We start from the raw sequence: 22,562 nt of genomic DNA on the forward strand, positions 1-22,562 counted from the left end.
GAGCTTCACGCTGCATCTTTACGCCGATCGTCTGTCCGGTGTCAGGTGGATGGATCAGATTCTGGGCGGGACACGTCAGCCGGCTGGAGACAGTGAAGCAGCTCAGAGAGAGAGAGTCTGGTCAGTGAGGGGAACGTTTTGAAGGAACAACATCGGGAACATATGCTCTGTTACAGCGTTAAAAGCGAATTTCGCTTTGGGAAGTGAGTTTCCGTCGCGGTGATACCTCGCAGGCTACAATACAAAGCTCTGCAGCATGCGAAGAAATGAGATGCAGGAAAAAGTTAAAAATCTCTCCGCAAAGTGCGTCAGGTAGCCTGCATGGTTGCTAAACTGCAATCATGTAGAAACTTTTAAGTTCTGAATTCAGTATGGTATGTCATTATCTAGACGCCATGCAGTTTGATTAGCCTGTAGGCTGTGCGGTGAACTCTCAGGAACAGGACAGAGAGAATTTACTTGCTCTCCTGGTTCACGTCCACGCCGTTAGCAGCTTATTTTCCTTCAAGACAAACATGGCAAGGCTCCGGAGGAAAGCTTGCATAGCTCTGTTTCTCTTCACCATATTCGTCTTTGGGACCATGATGGGACTGAGGACCCTGAAGCCCACAGACGGCTTCTCGGACCTGGCTCCGGGCTTGGACCTCCTGCCAATGATCGGGGGGAAGGTGGACCGGCGTTCCGTGGCCCGTGACGCCACAGAATCCCCGGGTCAAGCCCAACAACCGGCAGGCAGCAACACCAAAGCAGTTTTGTCCAACTCCGGTCCAGAGGGGACCATATTCTATGATGTACATATTTTCTACTACACCTGGTACGGCACCCCGAACATGGACGGAAAGTACATTCATTGGGACCACATCCTGGTTCCACACTGGGACCCCAAAATCGCATCCAGCTACCCGAGAGGGAGACACATGCCGCCGGAGGACATCGGCTCCAGTTTCTACCCCGAGCTCAGTCCGTACAGCTCCAGAGACCCGGACGTGTTGGAGTCCCACATGGAGCAGATCGGAGCCTCCGCAGCAGGTACAGTTCGGAGATGTTAAGGGCTGAATACTGAGCGATAGTAAAAAGAGCAGAGTGTTGTTCTTGGTGCTTAGCAGCTTCACTGAATTGTAGCCCCTGTAAGCGCAAAGCTGTCCCGCTCTAAACATTTTCAGCACCACAATCCAAATGGACAGCTCCCTAGACGCTCAGCTCAAAGTCCTGAATATTTGCTGTCTCCTTAGGAAGGGAAACGATGGCTTCAAAAGCTCCATTAATCGAGGGATCAACTTTTAAGACTACAGTAATATTATCCACATTTCACAATTGATTGGGAAAAGGGTTAGACTATGACTAAGTTAAATCAGACACAAAATGTCCCTGTGGGTTAGGTTATATGGTTGAAATTAATAATAGGATATCAATAATGTTAATATGACAAAGACCCCATTTAAAAGACCCCAATCAACATGATGTGTAATGCAATTAACATCTCCACTTGAGGGCTTTTCTTTGCAAATAACTCAACAACATTTTTACATAATTGAGACACATTTCCTCAAACATTTCTGCAGTGTTCTCATTTGGATCATGATCTCCTCTCCAACAAAGAACAAAACATTTTTCTGTCAGACAGCCCTACTTCTAGCAAAAAAACACAAAGCCAGACAGCCAACACTCAAATAATACATTACATAAAACAATGACAAGAGTCACAGAGCTGATCTGATTGAAAATCTTCAAATTAAAAGTGTGTCATTCTCTAAGTTGGATTTTCATAAAATACTCTAGTTATTGTTAAAAAATCCACCAGCCCTATAATTTCTCTTATTTCTATCTTGAAGACTTCAGGCTTAAAAAACAGTTCATTTGTACGTCTCATGACAATTTGATAAGCTTGTTGTTTGTCTTTTCAAAGCCTCGTTTTGCTTCCCTAAAAGACAGCAGAGTCCTGTACTGTGCCTGGTATCGAGTAACAGCCCTGTGTGTCCAGCCATCAGCAGCCTACACATGATAGGCCCTGATGCTACCGTCCTGCGGCTCAGTAGGTTATTGTACACCAACCGGAATGATGACCAGACGATCCATCCCGTCTGGTCACTGCACGACAGATGGATTGTGGGAGTGCCGGCTCACAATCCCTAGTTACAACAATCCATTAAATTAGGAAACACGGCCAGCCAAGGTCTAAATAGTTCCACTTGGCTTGATGACCGATTCCCCACTACTTCACAGAGGTCCATAAATACTATACAAAGAGCTGGTGCCATATATTTTAACACACAAAGGCATAGCTGTGTAATATAATCTAATAGTGCCACCAGCTCCACACAGCAAGCGGACATGAGTTTAATGAATTGGCTCAGAGTGCCAAGCGTTTCTGGTTCCAGGCTCTGCTGTGGCTGATATGGAGTTATTTCTTAAGCATCATTAGAGCATGACGTTGCATTTTTCTGCAGGAATTTATGACCTGTCGAACACTCAAGCTGCACATAGAGAGAGAGACTGCCACTAAAACAAGACATAATAAATGGATCCAAGGATGACACGTGCATATTCATCAATCAGGTGCAGGATATGAGTGCAGGTATTGTATACTAACTAGAAACTATGCTGCATACAGGCTCAGGTGCCCAGTGGGTCAGACGGGATGTGGGTCAAAGCATCTGAAAGTCCCAGTCAATTAAATGACTACAAAGAGGCACGAAACGATCACAAAGGGAGACAGACCAAAAAGGGAACCCCAAACCACCACAAAAAGTTGCAAAACAAACACAAATGACTACAAAGAGATGCAAAACGACTGCAAAACAACTACAAAGACATTCTAAATGACCTCAAAGGTGCACAAATCAACCGCAAAGACACATAAAATGACCACCAAGAGACACAAAACCACCACAAAGAGTTGCAAACTTAACAGAAATGCAAAACAACCATAAAATGACTCTACAGAGATGCTAAACAATTGTAAAACAACTAAAAACAGATGCAAAAAGAAACACATCAAAGCGATACAAGACAACCACAAAGAGACGCAAAGCGACCTTTAGGAGACACAAAGAGACGCCAAATGACCACTAAGACAGACAAACCGACCACATAGGGAGACACAACCAGCACCAAACAACCACAAAGACTCGGGTCTTGCTCTAGATCCTGGGACCCATTGTCTCATAATCTGTCCATGCATACAGCCCCTTGCTACAAACCTTCCCACCATCTGTAAGAGTCCTGCACAATATGTGATGTAATTATCCTAATGGATTCCCAGGGCATACATTTATAACACGTTCAATAAAAGTGCAACTGACTGTGTTCATTCAATGGTCTCGAATGAGTCTGTAAAACTGTGTGAAGAGCTGCGTGAAGACCTCGCAGTTGATTAATGAAAGCAAAGGTTTCTCAGCTCTGTTCCCTCCCAACAGGATTGTCAGCATTTCTTACAATCAGCATGAAAGCAATATATCATCTCAACAATGTGTAAGAGAGCAGTCTCAGAGGTTTCAATGCAGCTTGGGAGGACATTCTCAGCCTTAGATGTTCTCTCATGTATCAAACATCAGTGTCTTCGGTCCAGGATGGATGATCAGACTCATGAGTTGTGTGTCCCCAGGGGTCCTGGTCCTGTCCTGGTATCCTCCCGGCCTGGCCGACGATAACGGGGAACCCGCCGAGGATTTGGTACCAGCTGTACTGGATGCTGCGTATAGACACAATCTCAAGGTAAAAGGCATCAGCACATTTTCAGCATGTGTGTAAAAGTGTGGGAGACTTGAAACAAAGTTGGGAAAGAGTCCAAGGTTAAACAATACTGAAAGCCCACATTAATTCTAAAGTAGGATAAGAAAAGACACAGCTAGGAATACAAACATTTGTCAAAAGGTTTACTATTGTCTTGAGTCCAGCAAGAGACATCAGATTCATCCATTTAAGTTTCTATTAGAGGCTGCTCCAAGTGGCTGAAGCAGAAAACAAAAAGGCTTACATTGTCATCTCTGCCTAAACACTAGCAACAGACGATAACATGTCTTCTGATCTGAGATAATGATCGCAAGATTAACTTATATTTACCCGGCTTTTTAAGTTAAATATTCTAGCAACACTTCGTTCTCTTTGGCAGCACTTATGGCGATAAATAGTAATTGCAGGAGCACACTTCCCAGATATCCAAACTGTCGCAGTCCGGTTGTAACTCTTGATTTTCCGCACTGACGGGTAAACCGAGTTTTATCTGCATTTATGAAGTTAAATGTCCATTTACGGAGAGATACCCATCATATTTTCTTCCCAAATGTTGCCAGAATGACGTTTGCTGTTGAATATTATTGCATGTCTATTATTTCTTCATCCATTCATTTCACTAAGAGCACAGTGACACCGGAGCAAGAAAAGGCTTATTGACGCTTCACAGAGTTGAAGCAGAGAGCTTAACGCAGCTCAAAATAATTCTCTCAAGCCCGCCTGTGTGCTGTGGTGAGTTATCCACAGAAGCAGCAGTTTCTTTTTGTCAGGGGAGAGTAAGATTGAGAGCTGTTGAACTTGTTCTGCCGCCTCCTATAAAGCTGTCTTAACTACTTAGGGATTTGACTCCGGATGTTTACCGCTGCAGTGACATCTCCAGCATTAGAGCAAAAACAGGTCAAAGCTGCTGCTGCTGGATCAGTTGTGCACTGAAGCCTGAATGAGCTCTGGAGCAAATCAGCAGGGCTGAGAGGTGGGGGGTAGCGAAACCACATGACCAATTGCCAATTAGGTTGGAAAATGGCACGTTGTAGGAAATAACTGACGTACATGTTCCTTCTGCCTGTCAGTGAATCGAAGGGTTATTAAACTTTAACAGGGAATGCTCACTCGTAATGTGATCGTACGGTGATCAGAGTACGATGTGCCATTGTAAGAGGTTGCAGATAAGTCAGGTTCATCATGGGTTCGTATGTTTTTATGCATATTAAAAACCTCTCAGGAGCCAAAGTTAGCCTCCTTTCTATATCAATTTGAAATGACATGTAAGAGGGACAAGAGTTTTTCTATGTCAAAGCCGGTACCATTAATAATGCACCAACAGCATTCGAGCCTTACACTACACGTTTAAGTGAAGACAATATGTCAGCTGACATGCTACAGGGCCAGGAATCAGATAAAAGCATTAGCAATGCTAAAAGGTTAGGTTTGACATTCTCTGCTTTTTAGAGCTGAAATGATTAGCGGATGCAGGATCGACATTTGCATTTTGTTTCAATAACTTCTCAGGCACTATTCTGTAGCTTGATGATCGATGCTTCCGGAAAAGGTTTGGTCTTTTTGACTGTTGGCCAAGCAGCAAACATATTAAGATGTCACCTAGTCGTTTCTCTGTGAGTCCCAGATCATAAATCTTCATCTAAGAACACCAGCTTATTCACTTGAACACATTTCCTGCATTTCAGAGATGATACAAAATAGTATAATTGTGGGAGTAACAGCACCACTACTCTAAATGTTAAGCTTCATATTTCTGTGCTGAAATCAGCAGGAGACATATGTATTTTAATTATTTAAGCTTATGTTGGTTATGCTCCATCAGTGTAATAATCTCAAGGATTTTCATTTAAATAAATGTCTGTTAAGTCACTATTTATCGCTGAATGAGGTAACACAATGGTGATTGAGCCTATGGCCCACTGATGAAAGCCTTTGCATCTGCAGTATTACAGACTGGGTGTCTGTGGCGACTTTTGTAGAAAAAATCTCAAGCGGCGCCCAGTTAGTGACGCGTTTTCCATCACCCAGCAGTGGTTGGTCTGCCAGAGAGGGTAGGCGGAGCTATGCGGCTGCTTTTCCGGTCTCTGCAAGTGTTGCGAGTAAACAGTAATCTACTATGGCTGAACAAACAAAGAAAAGATGGATGACTACAGAAAATAAGTGAAAATCCAAAGAAAAAGAAACAAATTCGACGCTCAGATGAAGGCAAACAGTCTAAAAAGGAAAGCAACCGTCAGCGAGGAAAATTAAGTTACAACCGTGGACGTCTGGATATGAGGGAAGTGTACCCCCGCAATTACCGTTTATCACCATAACAAAGCGGAGATCTTCGAGATTACCACTTTATGTATTATGAAAGTTGTATTTACAACTTGTTAAAGTAATCACGAGGCTAATTACAAAGTGGGTAATTGGAAGGATCATTATTGTAACACAATTCATAATCGTGCCAGTGTTTGTGTCCTGATGTGAAGATGGAAATAATTTATTTTCCAGCAGTGACGTGACACATATTGGCCTCCGTATAATCAGCTCTGAAGAGAGGCAGTAGGTTTGTCAGGCAACTCTGTCAGAGTTGATACCACATTTGTTTAATCTGCTGTTTGGCTGCAGGCACAGAAATAATGTATCTCTGCGAGGGCACGACGAGAAAGGCCGGGATTAGACATGCAACGCTGAGCTGATGAGGTTTACACATAAAGCTGTCAGGAGAACAGCTAATAGATTGAACTTAATGCCATGTTTTATTGTCGTCAGTGGCCCGAGCGTGGCATTTTCAAACAAAGCGTGAAGGAAGCGTGTGGTAAAACAGACCATGACACGCTCTCTGCACATCATCTAAACATTTCTCATTGAAATAAGAAGGATGTTCTTATCTTTGTGTCTTATGAAAGCACTTAGAAAATCACGGACAGCAGAGCAGAGAAGCCTTAGAGTAAAATGTTGTCTGTGTACAGCCAGGCTTCTTTCTTCCAGTAATGTTTGCTTCCAGTTCCTCCTCATTCTCGATGAACTCCTCCCACTCCCTCTGCGCAGAAGGACATTTATCTTTGGAGCGCTTCTTCTTGCATAATTTCAGGAAAACGCTGACAAGGTAAAGAGCTTTGGCTCTGATCATTTGGAACTCTAATGCAACTTTTCTAAAGCAACAATCATGAAAAATGTCTTTGCTCTTTTCCACTGAAAGGCGAGCTGCAAGGAGGGAGGGGAAGCCCGAGTGAGGAGGACAGATGGTCCCACAGGAGTAGTGGAAACAGCCCAAAAAAAAGTGCATTAGATCTGGAATCAGGAAATACATCTATCTGCTGCCTACTTATAAGAGCAAAGTGGCTACAGACAGTCGGAGAAATGCTTTTTACAACTCATGAGCAGTTTTGATTTGAAACATTCGGCCTCTTGAGAGTATGTATGATTAATTAAAAATGGTTAGAATAATGGAAAAGATACGCAAATGATGAGAACAGACAAAGACTGAAAACAACAGGAAGAATAACTCTAGAAAGTTTAATGCATGTCTCATAAAAATTCAAACTTATATTCTGTGCAAGAGAAATGGGTTACCTGTCCATATGCATTCCACCTGATATCTTCGTCCTTTCCTGTCCTGTGCTGTCTTGTTGTGTTTGTCACAGCAGACCTCGTCGACATTAAAGACAACGGTTACTGTAAGCTCCTCTCTCCCTCTAATAACTGCCTGACGGAGCAATCTGAGACAGCATGCAAATGAGTTCTTACAGTGGTTTTCTGAAGCTCAATGAGGCGTGACTATGGCATTAACCTTTTCAGGATTCATGGACGGGGGCCCAGTGAGGAAATTTGCTGTTGGGCCCCTATTGACCCAAGCTTAAGTTCATGTGTTGAAATAGCTTTTTCAAACAATAATCCAAAACTTAAAATATTCAGTTAAAGTAATAATCTTGAAGATTTTGATCTAAATAAATGTCTGTTAAGTCTCTATCTATCGCCGAATGCGGTAACACAATGGTGATTGAGCCTGTGGGCCACTGATGAAAGCCTTTGCATTTGCAGTATTACAGACTGGGCGTCTGTGGCGACTTTCGTGGAAAAAATCACAAGCGGCGCCCAGTTAGTGATGCGTTTTCCATCACCCAGCAGTGGTTGGTCTGCCAGAGAGGGTAGGCGGAGCTAAGCGGCTGCTTTTCCGGTCTCTTCAAGTGTTGCGAGTAAACAGTAATCTACTATGGCTGAACAAACAAAGAAAAGATGGATGACTACAGATACAACTTCAAAAATAAGTGAAAATCCAAAGAAAAAGAAACTAATTCGACGCCCAGATGAAGGCAAACAGTCTAAAAAGGAAAGCGACCGTCAGCGAGTAAAATCAAGAGTTACAACCGGCGTCGCCTCGCCAAGGTGGAGAGCAAATACCGTTTATCGCCATAGGTGCCGCCAAAGACAATGAAACTAAGATCTTCAAGATTACAGCTTTAACTATCATTAAATAGATATCATAAAGGTGATTGCGAGACATAGTGAGTTATGAAGGTTTTGTGGACTGTTGACCTTTAATATCACCTCATTCACTTGCATTCTTATCTGGAGGAGAATGAGAGAGAATTAGTTAATTATTAGAGCATAATCACACTCTCTTTGCGAGCTACTACGACCTACGAGCTAACTGTGAAGTGTAAATTGTGGAATTAGCTAGTTGCACCAAGCCCTTACAATGTGTGAAAGTTTTACAGAAAGACAAAAGAGAGAGAATTTGCTTTGAAAATACTCAAAAAAAAATGTGCAAAGCCTGAAATCAAATGTTTTATAGATTGAATTTAAAATGCGGCCTTGCTCAGAGTGGAGGAGGTGTAAGCACAAAATACTGAACTGTCAATAGGAAACTTTTAATTAGTTAGTTGCTCACAAGTAAAACAAGGAGATGACTGTAAACGTGAGCAGAGCCAGCTCACCAGAAACAAATCCAGCTTCCATCGTCCTAACAATCCCACACCACACAGCTAAAAACACACTGACCCCTCTTTGGGTAAACCTGCACAAGAAAAGCAATGTACTCTTTATTATATAAGTTGAGCAGTGTTTCAGGAGCTCCCACACACGGCTCGTGTACGCTGTATTTTTGTACGGCAGAGTTGGAGAGCAGATCACATGGAGCCTCCACAGTAGTGCTGCTGCTCGACCTTAGCTTGAAGAGGAGCTGAAATAGTCCTCCTGCCCAGGGGAGGGTGGGGGCGGTTTGGTGGGGACAGTGTGGGGGGTATTGGAAGCTGGATGCAGGATGGAGGGAGTAGAGGGGAAATCAGCATCATTGGTCCCATGACTCAGTTTGCCTCTGTGAACAATCTGCACCCCGAGGGGCTGTAAAAGTTCTATCAAGTAAGTAGGCCATGTAGCTGCATGTACACAGGGGAATAAGGCCCAGGGGTGCGCCATGATGGCAGCGGCCACACTTTCTTGTTGCCAAAAGCAGCGTGTAGCTACTTTTAGTCTAACCTGACCCTCCATTATTGTTTGTGTCCACCGGCTTGGACCACAGAGATAAGCAAACACTCCTGCTGGAGGGAATGTGCTCAACTTAGTTAAAATTGATCCAACTGTTATGAAGGTCTGGACCTTTTCTTTGTGTTGGCTCATCTCCCTCCCTCAGTGCTTTCTGCATGACATGGCACTAAATTCCAGCCTGCTCAGCATAAATCAGGCTGGAGTGCTTCCAGGCTCACGCTGTCAATGTTTATGAGGTATTAAAATGCGTCGACTCTGTCTCATTTACTTCTAAATTACCACAGAGTAATGGGCCGGTGTGTTTGCGAAATGAGCTGAGTTTTCTCGTGGTCTGCGATGTGCTGCAGTGAGCAGGAGAACATAACGGCCTTTCCTCTCCTGTGTGGACGATCATTCTATAGCTTCATATCCTCGAACACCACCATCTCGTATTCGATTTCACATTACTGGGCTGCAGTCCAGAAAGTTAAGGCTTCATAAACACTGACTTCAGCTATGATTCACTCAGATGGCCGGGAAGTTTCTTCCTCTATTTTTCTTCTTATTGATATTTTGACAGCAATGTGCATCTCACACCATTAAATTGTAGCTTTTGTTGAACATAAAAGCACTTAATGTATCCATTAGCAGCACAAGTGGTGCAGTTTTCCTGCCTCCAGACTGAAAGTTCCTCCATAGTCATTTTTAGTTTTAAGGATTTGCCATCTTTTAGTACACTCAGTCAATGTCACAGTGACCCACTCAGTGAGGCCGTTCTTCTGCTAAAAACTTAAGTGCAGTGTGAGACAGAGAGACATGTGCTTCAATCAACCCTGCAATCTTTTTGTTTCTGTTATACTCCTTTAAGCCATGCTCACGGTGTGGCACCAGGGATGTCACCACTTCAGTTCAGAGTGAAACATCTTAAAACTGTGAGATAGAGTGCCATGAGGATTGACATTAAAAACACTGCGACATTCATGGTACCACTCGGATGAGTCCTGATGACATTGGTGATCCCCTGACTTTAACTCTGGTTTCACCAGCAGAAATGTTGTGGTTAAAAGTAAAATGCCCCACCAACTATTAAAGTAAGCCTGACAGTTAATTTGGAAAGTTATCAACGATCACCGACCAAAATGCCTCATGACCTCCAACCATTAAAAGCAGCAACATACACTACCAGTCAAAAGTTTGGACACACTTTTCCATTCACTTGTACGAGAAAATGTGTCCAAACTTTTGACTGGTAGTGTACATAGAAGTGCTGGGTTCCAGGCAACTGGGAACTGGAGAACTACCCAGTAGAAATTTCCAACTTACGAATTCAGACCATTCCAGGTGCACAACGCCAAACGTAAATAAAAAAAACATGGCCGACATTTTTGCATTTTCAACATTTTCCAGAAAGATAATTTTCAGAGATTATTTAAAGTAACCAGCTACCTTTTCACAGTGGCAACATTTCTTACAAAATGTTTCATGCAGAACATGTGTTACTATATCATAGTAGTTATTTCAATTAAATGCAAAAATACATTACGTTGCTTTTCAGTTGATAGATTACCATGAACGCCTCCACATCGGGTGCGGCCAGTGTTGTGTGACGTCAGATATCTGATTCTCTGTAAAGTCTAGTTTTCTAGTCAGAGGTCGGAAAAACTTGACTTTTGAGTTGTCTGGAACGCAGCATAATCTGAGCAAGCTAGCTCGCTAAACCTTTACCAGATCTTGTTTGAAATACGGTACATACATCTTTCTTATTAACAAAAGCTTCATGTAAGGCTGTTTGTTCTTCTGCCCATCCTGTTTGTTTAATACTGCAGCAATAGTATTCCAGTTCAATCCAAATTGTTTTCAAAGTAGTTTTTTTTTATCATGGCTTGAAGTATTAAATGAATAACCATGAAATGTGTAACTCATTTCATTTAGCGCCACATTCAGTTAAATTTTAAATCCTCAGATACTTTGGTTTACGACTAAATACATGCTAAACTACTGTAACAGACTGGGTGACATGGTTACTGTTGCCAAAGTTATGCCATGTTACGCCTGTTATGTTCAGTTTAAGGAAAAGACTGTTATTGATAGTTACTGATTTCCCCAAAGGTCAGGGAAGGTGTCATAAGTGTGTGTGAGTTTCTGCTAACTTGTGTTGCCGTTGGCTACAGCCGTCAGTTGCCTGTGTATGATGTGAAAATAAAGAAACAAGGAAAGCTGGATAACATTTAGTAACTTCTTATTGTGGAACGTTACACTATATAACGTTGTACTATATTCCCATTAGCCTCTGTTACTTTTGTGTTAAGTGTTCATTAGCATGTTAAAAGTTTATATGCTTAATTAAGACAGTGAAAATAAAAGCTAAACCTACTTAGCATCTGAAATTTAGCATCGTCATTGTGAGCTAGCATGCTGACGTTAGCATTTAGCTCATAATGGAGACTTTCAGTAAGTTTTCATCCAGAACAAAACAGGAAGCGTACAGCAGACTTTAAGCTAAGTCAGCCTCGTGTAGCTCGCTCTATAACATCTTACATCCATTAAGTTGCTGTTGGCCCCCCGACATATTAAAAAGCCCATTTCCTTCACATCGTGTCCCTCGGGTGTCCACTGCTTGGGAAGGAAAGTGTTTCACTTTGATCATGCATTATTCAAATTCACTGAATTCTCTGGCCGTGCCGTAAAATATTCAACTTAAGCACTTTTTGTGTTCATGTCACTTCAGGTCCCTTGTTCCTCTGCCGCTTTTGTTCATCAATTGCAAATACAAAGTTTCTAACTGAGCCATTAATGTAGCTGCTACAAAAGTCTCCAGAGGGGCACCACTTAGGGTGAAAAACAGCTCCTACAATGTGACAGACTTTGTCATGAAACAGAGAAAATTGGTTCTTCGCAGTCACATCCTGTCCTAAAGTATCTGTTTGAGTGTTTAACTGTAGCATGCTGGTGACCAAAGTCAGCGTTACACTCTTTTATTAATAGGTTTTTAGAGAAGTTGTAAACAAGAATAGTCAGCTGGAACACTGAACAAGTGTAGAGAAAAGTTGATGTCATGCAATGCTTTCAGGCCGTGCAAGGTCAATATGGTGCGTGACCAGCTGGTTCTGCACATTTTGAAAGGGTACAACTCTAATATGAAATGCATCTTATTGAGCTGTTCTTCTGTCTGAGAGGTGAATGTTGATTTTTCAGTCAATATTTGCTAAAGTTTTCTGTAAGTGCTGACTGTTTTTTTATTAGCAGTAAAATGATTAATGGAAACCAATAATGTGTTTTTGTTTTCCCAGGTTGCATTTCACATCCAGCCATACCGAGGCCGAAATGACCAGAGTGTGCATGACAACATCAAATACATCATCGACAGGTGGGCACTTGTCTGGCCGTCTGGCTGCACACTCCATCACTCACTCGAATAGAAAATCATTAAGATTTCATGCACGGCTGAAAAAAGCGGTTGTTACAAAGCTGAGATACTTTGGGAAAGCATTTCTGATTACATAACGCTGGTTTCATGACTTATGAAGAGGTTTTATGAAGCAAAATCTTGTTTTCCGCTCTGAAGTAAGCTCCTGTCAGGTACAAACTTAAAGCCCAAACCCGTCAAAGATATTATGTTTTAGACTTATGTAAACAAAACATAGCAAGCAAGTCCTCAGGTTTGCCAGGCTTTTTTTTTAGCCACATCAAGACAACCAGGCAGCTTCTGGACAGCTTGTCATTACATGAAGAGTCAGTTAACCTCTGACCTTTACATTATAACCACTTTATGGTCGTAATTTTCCCTTTCCGTGATTATCCATTACAATATATCCTGAAACTACTGGCTGGGCTCCCATTAAAGCAATATAATGCACCTAGTTTCCTTGCAAAATCATCCTCAAGATACATTGACTTATAATAGGAGGTTTCTTTTCACTCCGAGGCCCGGATGTCTGTTTGAACTTTGTAACAGGAGTACGATCTGCCACAAGAGGTGAGTAATGCTTTACTGCTCGGCTTCTCCGGTTACCCATCACTGTATTCTCAGAACAGACATCATGGCAGAGATAAAGATACCTCAGATGCTGACAGAGGAGCCTAAGAGGAGAACAAGATTGTGACCCTGCAAGAGGCAGGACAAGATGGATTCTCGGACAGGCTTTTAAGTTGTTGACAAAATCGTGACTTGGGCTCTTAAACTGTTTGGGCACCAAACAGAAAATAATAACTCTTGCTCTCTCTCTCTTGCTTTAAATTTACAGACATTCATGATACCAAGAGAGAAAAATACTATATCACACTATTGTAGTCTTTAACCACTTGATATCCACAGGGGTGGAACCAAGTGGTGCACACGATCCTCATTTACACACCCAGCAGTAACAGAGCTACATTTACATTTATTTAGAGCTGTGTCTCTGGCCAATTAGTGATTGAACATTCAATGTTCACTCTGCTTTTAGCTCTAGTTTTTGGTCAACTCCATCAAAGCCTATGAGAACTAAGTGGCTCTTTAGCTGCTAAAAGCGCCTATGTTTAAGTGATTTCAAGTGAATCACTAGACAAGACTCTAAAGTTACATTTCTAGCCCCCTTTATTTCGCTCTTGAGCACTGAATATCAGTTTGCTGCATGTTCCTGTTCCTTGTTTCAGCACCACCTTTCTGTTTATAGCCTACTTCACTGTTTTGTCTTTACAGGTACGGTGATCATGGAGCCTTCTACAAGTTCACTACCAACACAGGGAAGAGTCTCCCTCTGTTTTACATCTATGACTCCTACCTGACTCCTCCAGAGTCCTGGTCTGAGTTCCTGACTCCCACCGGCTCCCACAGCGTGCGCGGCTCAGCCTACGACTCCATGTTCATCGCCCTGATCGTGGAGGAGCGCCACAAGCACGACATCCTCGCAGGTGGCTTCGACGGCATGTACTCTTACTTTGCCTCCAACGGTTTCTCCTTCGGCTCCTCTCACCAGAACTGGAAGGCCATCAAAGCTTTTTGTGACGGCAACAATCTCCTCTTCATCCCCAGCGTCGGGCCGGGTTACATCGACACCAGCATCCGGCCGTGGAACAACCACAACATGCGAAACAGGGTGAACGGTCGTTACTACGAGACGGCCCTGCAGGCGGCGCTGAACGTGAGGCCGGATATGGTCACCATCACGTCTTTTAACGAATGGCACGAGGGGACGCAGATAGAGAGGGCGGTGCCTAAAAAAACAGTGACCCGCGTGTACTTGGACTATCAGCCACATGGACCCGATCACTACCTGGAGCTGACCCGGCGCTGGGCGGAGCAGTTCAACAAGGAGAAGGAGCAGTGGCTCATGTGAGCTTTCATCACAGAGACTTGAAACAGCATTATCTAGTGGAGGTGTGTGCACACACGACAGAGGACAAAAGAGAGGGCGTGAATGTAGAGATTGATCAGTATGGATGTGAGTGCAGAAGGACAAGCTTTTACCTTTAATGGACCGGATGTGAGAGTTTTTGCAAGTGTGTGTTTTTGCTCACATCCTGATCTAGAGGAGCAGGACACCGTTTTGTTGGTGTGGCAGCCTTGGTAGAGTTTTCAGGAGAATTAAAGGGTCATTCTGTGGAATTTGTTCTGTTTTCTATTGACGTCTAGCTGCTCTGTAAGCCTCTGATCTCTGTTCACTTAATGCAGTTAAATGAACAAGTGTCTCGCTATCTGAGAAGCTCTGTCGGACATACTCATAAATAATGTGTCACCATGCAAGACCCTCTTTTTCTCTCTCTGTGGAGTTAAATAATAGAAATGATTACAATAGTGAGAAGCTTTTACAGTTTTACTTTCATACACATCAGGCTCTCTAACGGGGTGAGACACTAACATCGATCTTCCTTTCATCCCTGCTCAGAGAGCTCTATAAAATGGTGACGATATTGTACTTAACAGCAATAAATAATATATGACCACTCAAGCGGTCATGCAAAATCTTCTCAATGTCGAAATAAAATTTATCATTTTCAAAAACACCCCTTTTCTGGCTGACACTAACATTAGAAGATTAAAGCCACTCTCACATCTATCCGTGAAATATGAAGTAACAGCAAGCAGCCAGTTAGCTTAGCTTAGCATAAAGACTATAAATGGGGGAAAGGCGAGCCAGGTGCTCTTCAAGGGTAACTAAATTCACTTGACAGCACATCTTAAGTGATTAATAAACGTGACTTTCTTTGTCACTTTTCATGAAAAGAAAACTTTCGTTTTATCGTTACAAATATTTCAACAGGGTTTCATGTCCTTTCAGATGTTTCCTCATTCTAAAGGCTTCACCAGGGAGTGCGCTCCTGAGAAAGGTTTGGAAGTTAAATGAAATCCCCCCTCAGGTATTTATAGCAAAGGTGTCAGTATCAGGGTATGTCAGTCTACTTGGTAAGTTATAAAGTAAGACAGGTGATGAAAACACTAAACTTGAAAAAGTGTAAAATTAAGCACTTAGACAAGTAAATTCTTACTTTCATCAGTTGATTCCTGTCATGAAAAGAAGTCAGGTTCACTGGGGGCTTTCCTCCTCTCATAAAAGAAACAGAATCAGAAGATAACAGTGTAAAGGAGTGACTACAGTATATGAATACAAACGTACCACTGACTCGGGCTCTCTGCTAAATGGATCTGAGGAGTTTAGATTTGCTGAAAAATAAAAGGTACTTTCAAAATAAAAGATACTTTCAGACATCATTTTTTTAAGGATAACAGTTGCTCTTTTGAGGCATCTTTGGGTCTGACGGCAACTTCTCACTGTTTCTGCTGTTGTTTTTTTTTACACTTTCTCCATTAAGAATTAAATATGAGTAAAAACCTGACACCTAAAAAATAAGACGGACGTATGTTTAGCTTGAGCGAGAATGCATGACTGTGATACTGAAAAACAACTTTTATTGTGGCTGTGCCGAAGGTCGTACAATTTATCAAAATAAGTTTACATCAGGCGATCAGAATTATAAAACTGCTCCAGCTTTAAACATGCAAGTAGGCAGATTTTACATACCATATATTCTCTGAAAGATAACAGCGTTTTCCAACTTGTAAATATAATGCACAGCTGCAACTTGAAGCCTTATGCTGTTTAACTGACGTGGATAAAATAAATACAGGGGATTTATAATTTAATAGATAACTCTGGACTTAAAATGTTTCATATATAATCAATTTAATCTGCTTCCATCCCTTCTGTTATCACAAAGACATCCAGGCCATAAAATACGTCACCTCTAACCTTTATAGAAATATAAAATAAAAACCCAAACCGTTGTATCCTCGTGTAAGCCAAATGCTTGACCAAAAAAAGAAGAACTCATCCCCTTCTTTCCAGCTGCTGTACTTTGTTTCTGAAGAAATATTACAGTTTATCAATCCGATGACAGCAGAGACATTAAGCCAGAAAATAAACAAGTGACTCCAGACCTTAAAGATCCACCATCGACCATCAGCAGTTAAACCCTCGAGTTCTAGTCTCTCCCGGCAAAGACTCGTTCCTCCGTGTGTTCATGAAAAGCATTTCTTCTGAGGAAGCCCCGGGTCAAAGCCGACTGTGCGTCTCAGCGTGTGTTGTGGAGTGTGCAGAGTTCAAAGGTCACGCTTCCCCCAAGTCCTCTGACAGTCCGTATTTGTGCTCCAGCACATCAACCGTGGAGGAAAGGGCACTGGAAAGAGAATTGCAGTCATTTGTTGCTAAATGCACCGAGTCTGCTGCAGAGTTAAATAGAAGAAGGTTTGGGGGATGGGTGGCACCCATTTATATGAGACAGTGATGTAAATTGTGGCCGTTTCAGTTCACTAGTTAATGGAAAAAAAACGTTTTTCCATTAACTATGTTCATGATATTTGAATATTCTGTCTGCACAGCTTAATCTTAGCAGGTGCTGCAGGAGGATCTTCCTGCCACTGATGGACTACTTTCTGATGACACAGCAGAAAACAAAAACACTAGCAGGTGCTCGATGCAGGTGGATCCTTCTAAGACATTAACCTTTGGTGCACATATTCCCTCCCTTCCTGAGTCATGCAGTAAACAGGAAACATGAAGGAACATTCACATTACACTTCAGTCTTGGATATATTCACTCAATTCATTTGAAGCCTGTATGAAGGCAAGATGTAAGAATGTGTTTTTGTGCGATCTTTGACGTTGACCAACTGTGCCCTTCAAGCTTGCATAGGCAGCCAATGGACAACTCGGAGTGGAAAGTCCATACAACAGCAGGGTTGTAACAGTACAATAATTTATACTACAATAACTGCCCTTTTTTTAAAGCCTTTTAACTACCATCCAAATTTAGTTTGTTGTTGTGCATTGCATTTTGGGGGACTGTAAAAACGGACTGTATTTAGCATGCATGCTAACAGCTTTGAACTACCTTTTCCATTATAAACACACTACATACAAAAACCTGCTCTGATTCAGTATGCACTGTGGGTTCAGGTTATGGAACATGTCATTGTTCTATTGATGTGCCATGTTGACTTTACCGGATGAACAAGGGCAGTATCAGTCACAAACACAGATCGCACTGATCAATATTTGTTCATTACCGACATCTGAACCATCACAGCAAATCTATCGACAGGGGAGAGTGGTGCTATTTGGTTGCAAGTAGATATAAGTATCTAAAATATATAATGCCAAATATTTAATTTGTGGATATTATTTGTATGTCTGATTTTATTTGCATAAACAAAACAAGCACATGTAACTGCAGCAGGTGAAGCTAAGCAGGTCCTTGTAACAGCATGAACTCACCACCCGGGTCTGATGATGCGGTATTTGCCGAGCACTGAGAGGTCGACCACTGTCGATCCGAGGCGGCTCTCGTCTCCTATTGGTCCTCCATCCACCACCACCGCCAGCTTGGGCCAGAGCTCCTGAAACTCCTTCAGAGGGAGAAACATGGCAGCATTTAATTTAAAGATATAATCTCAAAGATTTTCATTTGAATAAATGTCTGTTAAGTCACTGTTTATGGCCCAATTAGGTAACACAATGGTGATTGAGCCTGTGGCCCACTGATGAAAGCCTTTGCATCTGCAGTGTTACAGACTTGGTGTCTGGTAAGACTTTCACGGAAAATATCACAAGCGGCGCCCAGTTAGGGAAGCGTTTTCCATCACCTAGCAGTGGTTGGTCTGCCAGAGAGGGTAGGCGGAGCTAAACGGCTGCTGTTCAGGTCTCTGCAAGTGTTGCAGTAAACAGTAATCTACTATGGCTGAACAAACAAAGAAAAGATGGATGACTACAGATACAACTTCAAAAATAAGTGAAAATCCAAAGAAAAAGAAACAAATTCGACGCTCAGATGAAGGCAAACAGTCTAAAAAGGAAAGCGACCGTCAGCGAGGAAAATCATGAGTTACAACCTGAGCCAACCGTGGACGTCTGGATATGTAGGAAGTTTACTCCCGCAATTATCGTTTATCGCCAGAATGTGCCGCCAAAGATAACGAAACTGAAATCTTCGAGATTATAATTTTAACAAGAACAATTCAGGAAACTCGAAGGCAAAGAGATAAAACAAAAAAAAACACAAGAGACTAGGGAGAATACTGAATTACATTTTTAAAGAAAATAAACCTGTCTCAATTTGTCATTTGTTACTTGTCCTCCCCACACTTACATGTACGGCCACAGTGCTGGTGTGTGAGCTGATGTTGGCGCTGGTGAGGGCGAGTGGCTCCCCACACATCTGGCAGAGGCGTCTCAAGAAGGTGTGGTCCGGGATGCGGACGCCTACAAGCTGAGGAGCACATGAACACGAAAGCAACAAATGATTGACATTCATTCATTAATAAATGACACGCTTGATGCTTTAGGAGTGCACTCACTGAAGTGAAGGGGTTCAGATCTTTGTTCAGAACTTCAGATCTTTCAAACACCAGAGTGACGGGACCCGGTAGGAGGTCGCCTAACAGCGGCGTCTTCACCGTCACCTTACAGTACCTGTGCAGGGAGACAAAAACGTGTGTGATTACGTGGTTCTGTCGTTATCCGATAAAACCATGTATTGATGGTATGACAGAGTTTAGTGTTTTCAGTCTGGGATGCTCCAAGCTGGTTTGATAAAAGATGCTATTTGAATACATCCTCTGGGCTCTATGGAAATTTTTTAGGCTAAAAGATTATTTAAATCAGAGTTATCTAACAAATTAATTAATGCAACCTTGGGTATTTCTGCAACAGCAGGTGTGCCTGTCACTCAAAATGTAAAATGATTTGTTGGTGTGAAAACAGGAAATCAGCCTCCTCTATATATGACCGCTCTGTGAGTGACTAATACATCTGTGCAACATGGTAAGCCTACAGAGAAGCCATCGCACATCTGAGGGACTGACACCTAAACACAACACTGATTTCTATTTTGCTCTGCTAAAAATATAAGCTTCTTAGGGTCGCTGTTCAAACAACAAAATGGATCCAGATCAGATCAGTCCTCCCTCTCATTCTGCAGGTGAAACAGCAGACACCCACACGTGAACACTCACTTATAGATATCCTGAATCTCTCCAACACAGATGGCCAGCGGCTTGTGTCCGTTTCGGCCTTTGATGTCGTAGGTTTTTCTGATGGCTCCGGAGTTCTGGGCCAGACATGCCAGGCCGTAGATGGTGTCTGTAGGCACAGCGACCACTTGACCCTCCTTCAGAGCGTTAGCCGTGCAGGTCAGGATTTCAGCACCATCTGCAGTTCAAAAACAACGAGGGTCAATGAGGCTTCATACACTACAAGACACACGGTTCATCGCTGCGTCAGGTGAGACGCATAACGTGCGATTTTGGGTTAGTAAAGGCTGAAAGAGATAAGCTAGAAGAGATGCAGCCCTCCACTCTTCAGTCTCTTCATGGAAATACTACTCATCCTGTGTGTTGTCTTCAGTGTCTTTAGAGATGCTTTATCCTGACTGGAAGAGGGCAACATTGACAGCTATTGAGCTGCATTGAGGGAAGGATGAGATATCTTGAAGCCTAACCCATAACAGGCGGGAAAAAATCAGGACTTATCAGCTTAACTCTGTTCCTTGTGATTCCCTAAAGCTCTTTTAAAAATCACTTTAAAACTTATTCAAACAAAAGCACTTAAACTCATACTGTATTACCATTGTGATGATATTCATGATTAGTGGGAAAGATAACTTTCGCAGCAAAAATGGCAGAGATATTACATCGTTGGGAACAAGATTTTGTAGTCCAGTGCATCTCATTAACACTCTAGTAAATCAATATAATGCTTTTTGTCAACCAATTACTTTTTATTGGAATACGGCAGCCTCTACAGTTTGCTTATTGCACTTGGCCATATTGCAGTTTCCATAACATTCTGATTAATCGTGCAGCCCTTATCAATTCCGCCGCATTGTTAAGGGAACTGTGCTTTCTCCGCCGATATAATTAACCGATAAAATAATGGGCTGCTGCATACTTGATTAAATGCCGGACCTCGGCGCAATGTCCCCGGCGCGAAGAAGACCTGCGCGGCGCAGCGTGATGACGTCACGTGTGTCTACCTGCAGCATGAGAGAGTTAGAAGCCAAAATGTCCGTGGTGTGGAAGTTTTTCAAAGTGTCCGAAATAGATAGCAAAACTGCTATTTGCAATGACTGCTCAGCTTCGGTGATGCGAGGAGGAGCCAAGGCAAAGTCTTTCAACACTACAAACTTGATTAACCATCTCAAGACCCGTCACCCCGACCGTTGTAACAAATGTGATAAGAGTATCACCATTATACTGTATGCTAATTCCAATACAGAAAAAAGTTGATGATCTCTGCAATTAGGTGTGCGGGAAAAAAATATCGGTATCTGTATCGGTAATCGACTAAATGAGTTGTAAAATATCGGCTTATCGGATATTGGCAAAAAATCCAATATCGTGCATCCCTACATTTTGTACATAACATGTACAGTTTTCTTGCCCAGTGAATGTGTACATTTTAAAAAGCACTGTATTATGTTATTTCTGCATCTGTCAGTGGGCCACTACAATAAGAGTAGACATGATGTTCTTTGCAATTAGGTGGAAAAAACACATGGCAAAAGAGTTGGAAAATATTGGCATATCAGATATCGGCAAAAAATCCCATATCGTGCATCCCTAGATCAAATATAATGCTATAAATAAATAGTTAGTGTAGCTAACTGTATACCTTACGTAACTTCACGGAAATTATGCTTAACATAAATGCATCAGTGATGTAACCCTCTGTAAGGAGTCTTTTCTCATAATGAATCACTTTAATCACAGATCCATAGTTCAACACGTCATTTTACTTGATATTTTTTAGCACATTTGCTGTTAGTCTCTTTTTTATGTGTTCTTTATTCTATTCAAGGAGATAATTAAGATACTTTATTTGCAAGAGCAAAGATCTGATGTCATGGGCTACTTCAAGGGTCACCTGAAGGCATAATACTTTTTTGATGCCCTTATGTCCTATTCGGACAGGCAGCTGTTTAAGTATATTATCTTTACTGTTCAAATTCATTGGACAATAACCTAAATCTGTATGCGTGATTGGTCAGCTCCGTGTCACACATGACAGGAAAAACAGGAAACTGATGTAACACTGTGCAATGTGGACTGTTGCGTTGTTTACAGCCAAACATCTTCAGTCAAATATTTCTCTGCAGCTAAAATCCAACTGAGTCATTCTCCAATATTTAAAACATACAGTCCATATTAGGCTCCCACGTGCAGTTTCTTCGTACCTGTTTGGCCCTCCTGATGAACAGACGGCCCATTGGAGGTCGGCGGCAGAAAACGCAGCACTTTGGTCTTCAGCTCTTTACACATTTCTCCTCCGAGTAGCTGAGCTGCGGCTGAACCGTGTGCTCCTCTGGATTTCAGTAACTCAACTGCGATGTTACAGACTGACTTCATAAAACCAAATCTACAGCCACCGATGTGCCATTTCATAAACGGGAAAGGAGCATGTTGTCGCCTGGTGAACAGAAGTCTTCCGGGTAACGCCCCCAAACAATGACGCGAACTTTCTCAAAGGGCCAGCAGCGTGTTGTCTAAAATATCCACTAAAAGAAAGTTTTGACTACGTTATCTGTGTTTTGATTGCTCCCTTTGTTTTGTAAACGTAACATTTGTTGCAAAATAGATTCATTGAATTAAAACAAGTTGTCCTGTTATTTAACGTAATAACGTGCTAATGTCTGGAAATCTCTTCAAACGGTCGCACGGACATTGCGCTTATTTGTTACCGGCCTGCCTCCTCACTTCTCATTAATTACTGGAATTAAAATCACCTGAGAGCACCTACTTAAAAAGTCACACATAAAACGAAAATGCAAAGCTTACAGGAAAATATGTCTATGGCCATGGCTTCCGACACAGGTAACCAAACATGAACATGATTCAGGACAGT

General features: G+C 42.2%; 2 protein-coding genes across 2 annotated transcripts; one reads left to right on the top strand and one right to left on the bottom strand.

Annotated features, from left to right (window-relative positions):
- Positions 1–515: 515 nt before the first annotated feature.
- LOC138584372 (glycoprotein endo-alpha-1,2-mannosidase-like protein) lies at positions 516–15,854 on the top strand. The gene is made up of 4 exons (XM_069656588.1): positions 516–1,029; positions 3,605–3,714; positions 12,477–12,553; positions 13,868–15,854. Exons 1-4 carry the CDS (start codon positions 516–518, stop codon positions 14,502–14,504), a joined length of 1,338 nt encoding a protein of 445 aa, XP_069512689.1. The 3' UTR covers positions 14,505–15,854.
- Positions 15,855–16,216: 362 nt separating this feature from the next.
- On the bottom strand, positions 16,217–22,135 carry yrdc (yrdC N(6)-threonylcarbamoyltransferase domain containing). The gene is made up of 6 exons (XM_069656553.1): positions 21,895–22,135; positions 19,676–19,871; positions 19,019–19,133; positions 18,811–18,930; positions 17,940–18,070; positions 16,217–16,842 (listed from the first exon to the last, which is right to left on the bottom strand). The coding sequence occupies exons 1-6, from the start codon at positions 22,100–22,102 to the stop codon at positions 16,773–16,775; spliced, it is 840 nt and encodes a 279-aa protein (XP_069512654.1). The 5' UTR covers positions 22,103–22,135; the 3' UTR covers positions 16,217–16,772.
- Positions 22,136–22,562: the final 427 nt, after the last annotated feature.

Source organism: Semicossyphus pulcher, unplaced genomic scaffold (assembly GCF_022749685.1).
Source record: "Semicossyphus pulcher isolate SPU_LCO1_2020_fin unplaced genomic scaffold, fSemPul1.0.p SCAF_9, whole genome shotgun sequence".
Classification (NCBI taxonomy): domain Eukaryota; kingdom Metazoa; phylum Chordata; class Actinopteri; order Labriformes; family Labridae; genus Semicossyphus; species Semicossyphus pulcher.

What these genes read in the sequence shown, in the direction of transcription:
- LOC138584372 (XM_069656588.1), top strand. Translation starts at nt 516, where the DNA reads ATGGCAAGGCTCCGGAGGAAAGCTTGCATAGCTCTGTTTCTCTTCACC. An exon ending in CGTATAGACACAATCTCAAG is followed by an intron (nt 3,715 to 12,476) that starts GTAAAAGGCATC and finishes TTGTTTTCCCAG; the next exon opens with GTTGCATTTCACATCCAGCC. An exon ending in ATCAAATACATCATCGACAG is followed by an intron (nt 12,554 to 13,867) that starts GTGGGCACTTGT and finishes TTGTCTTTACAG; the next exon opens with GTACGGTGATCATGGAGCCT.
- yrdc (XM_069656553.1), bottom strand. Translation starts at nt 22,102, where the DNA reads ATGAAATGGCACATCGGTGGCTGTAGATTTGGTTTTATGAAGTCAGTC. An exon ending in ATCTGAACCCCTTCACTTCA is followed by an intron (nt 18,931 to 19,018) that starts GTGAGTGCACTC and finishes TGTGCTCCTCAG; the next exon opens with CTTGTAGGCGTCCGCATCCC. An exon ending in CGCATCATCAGACCCGGGTG is followed by an intron (nt 16,843 to 17,939) that starts GTGAGTTCATGC and finishes TTCTCTTTCCAG; the next exon opens with TGCCCTTTCCTCCACGGTTG.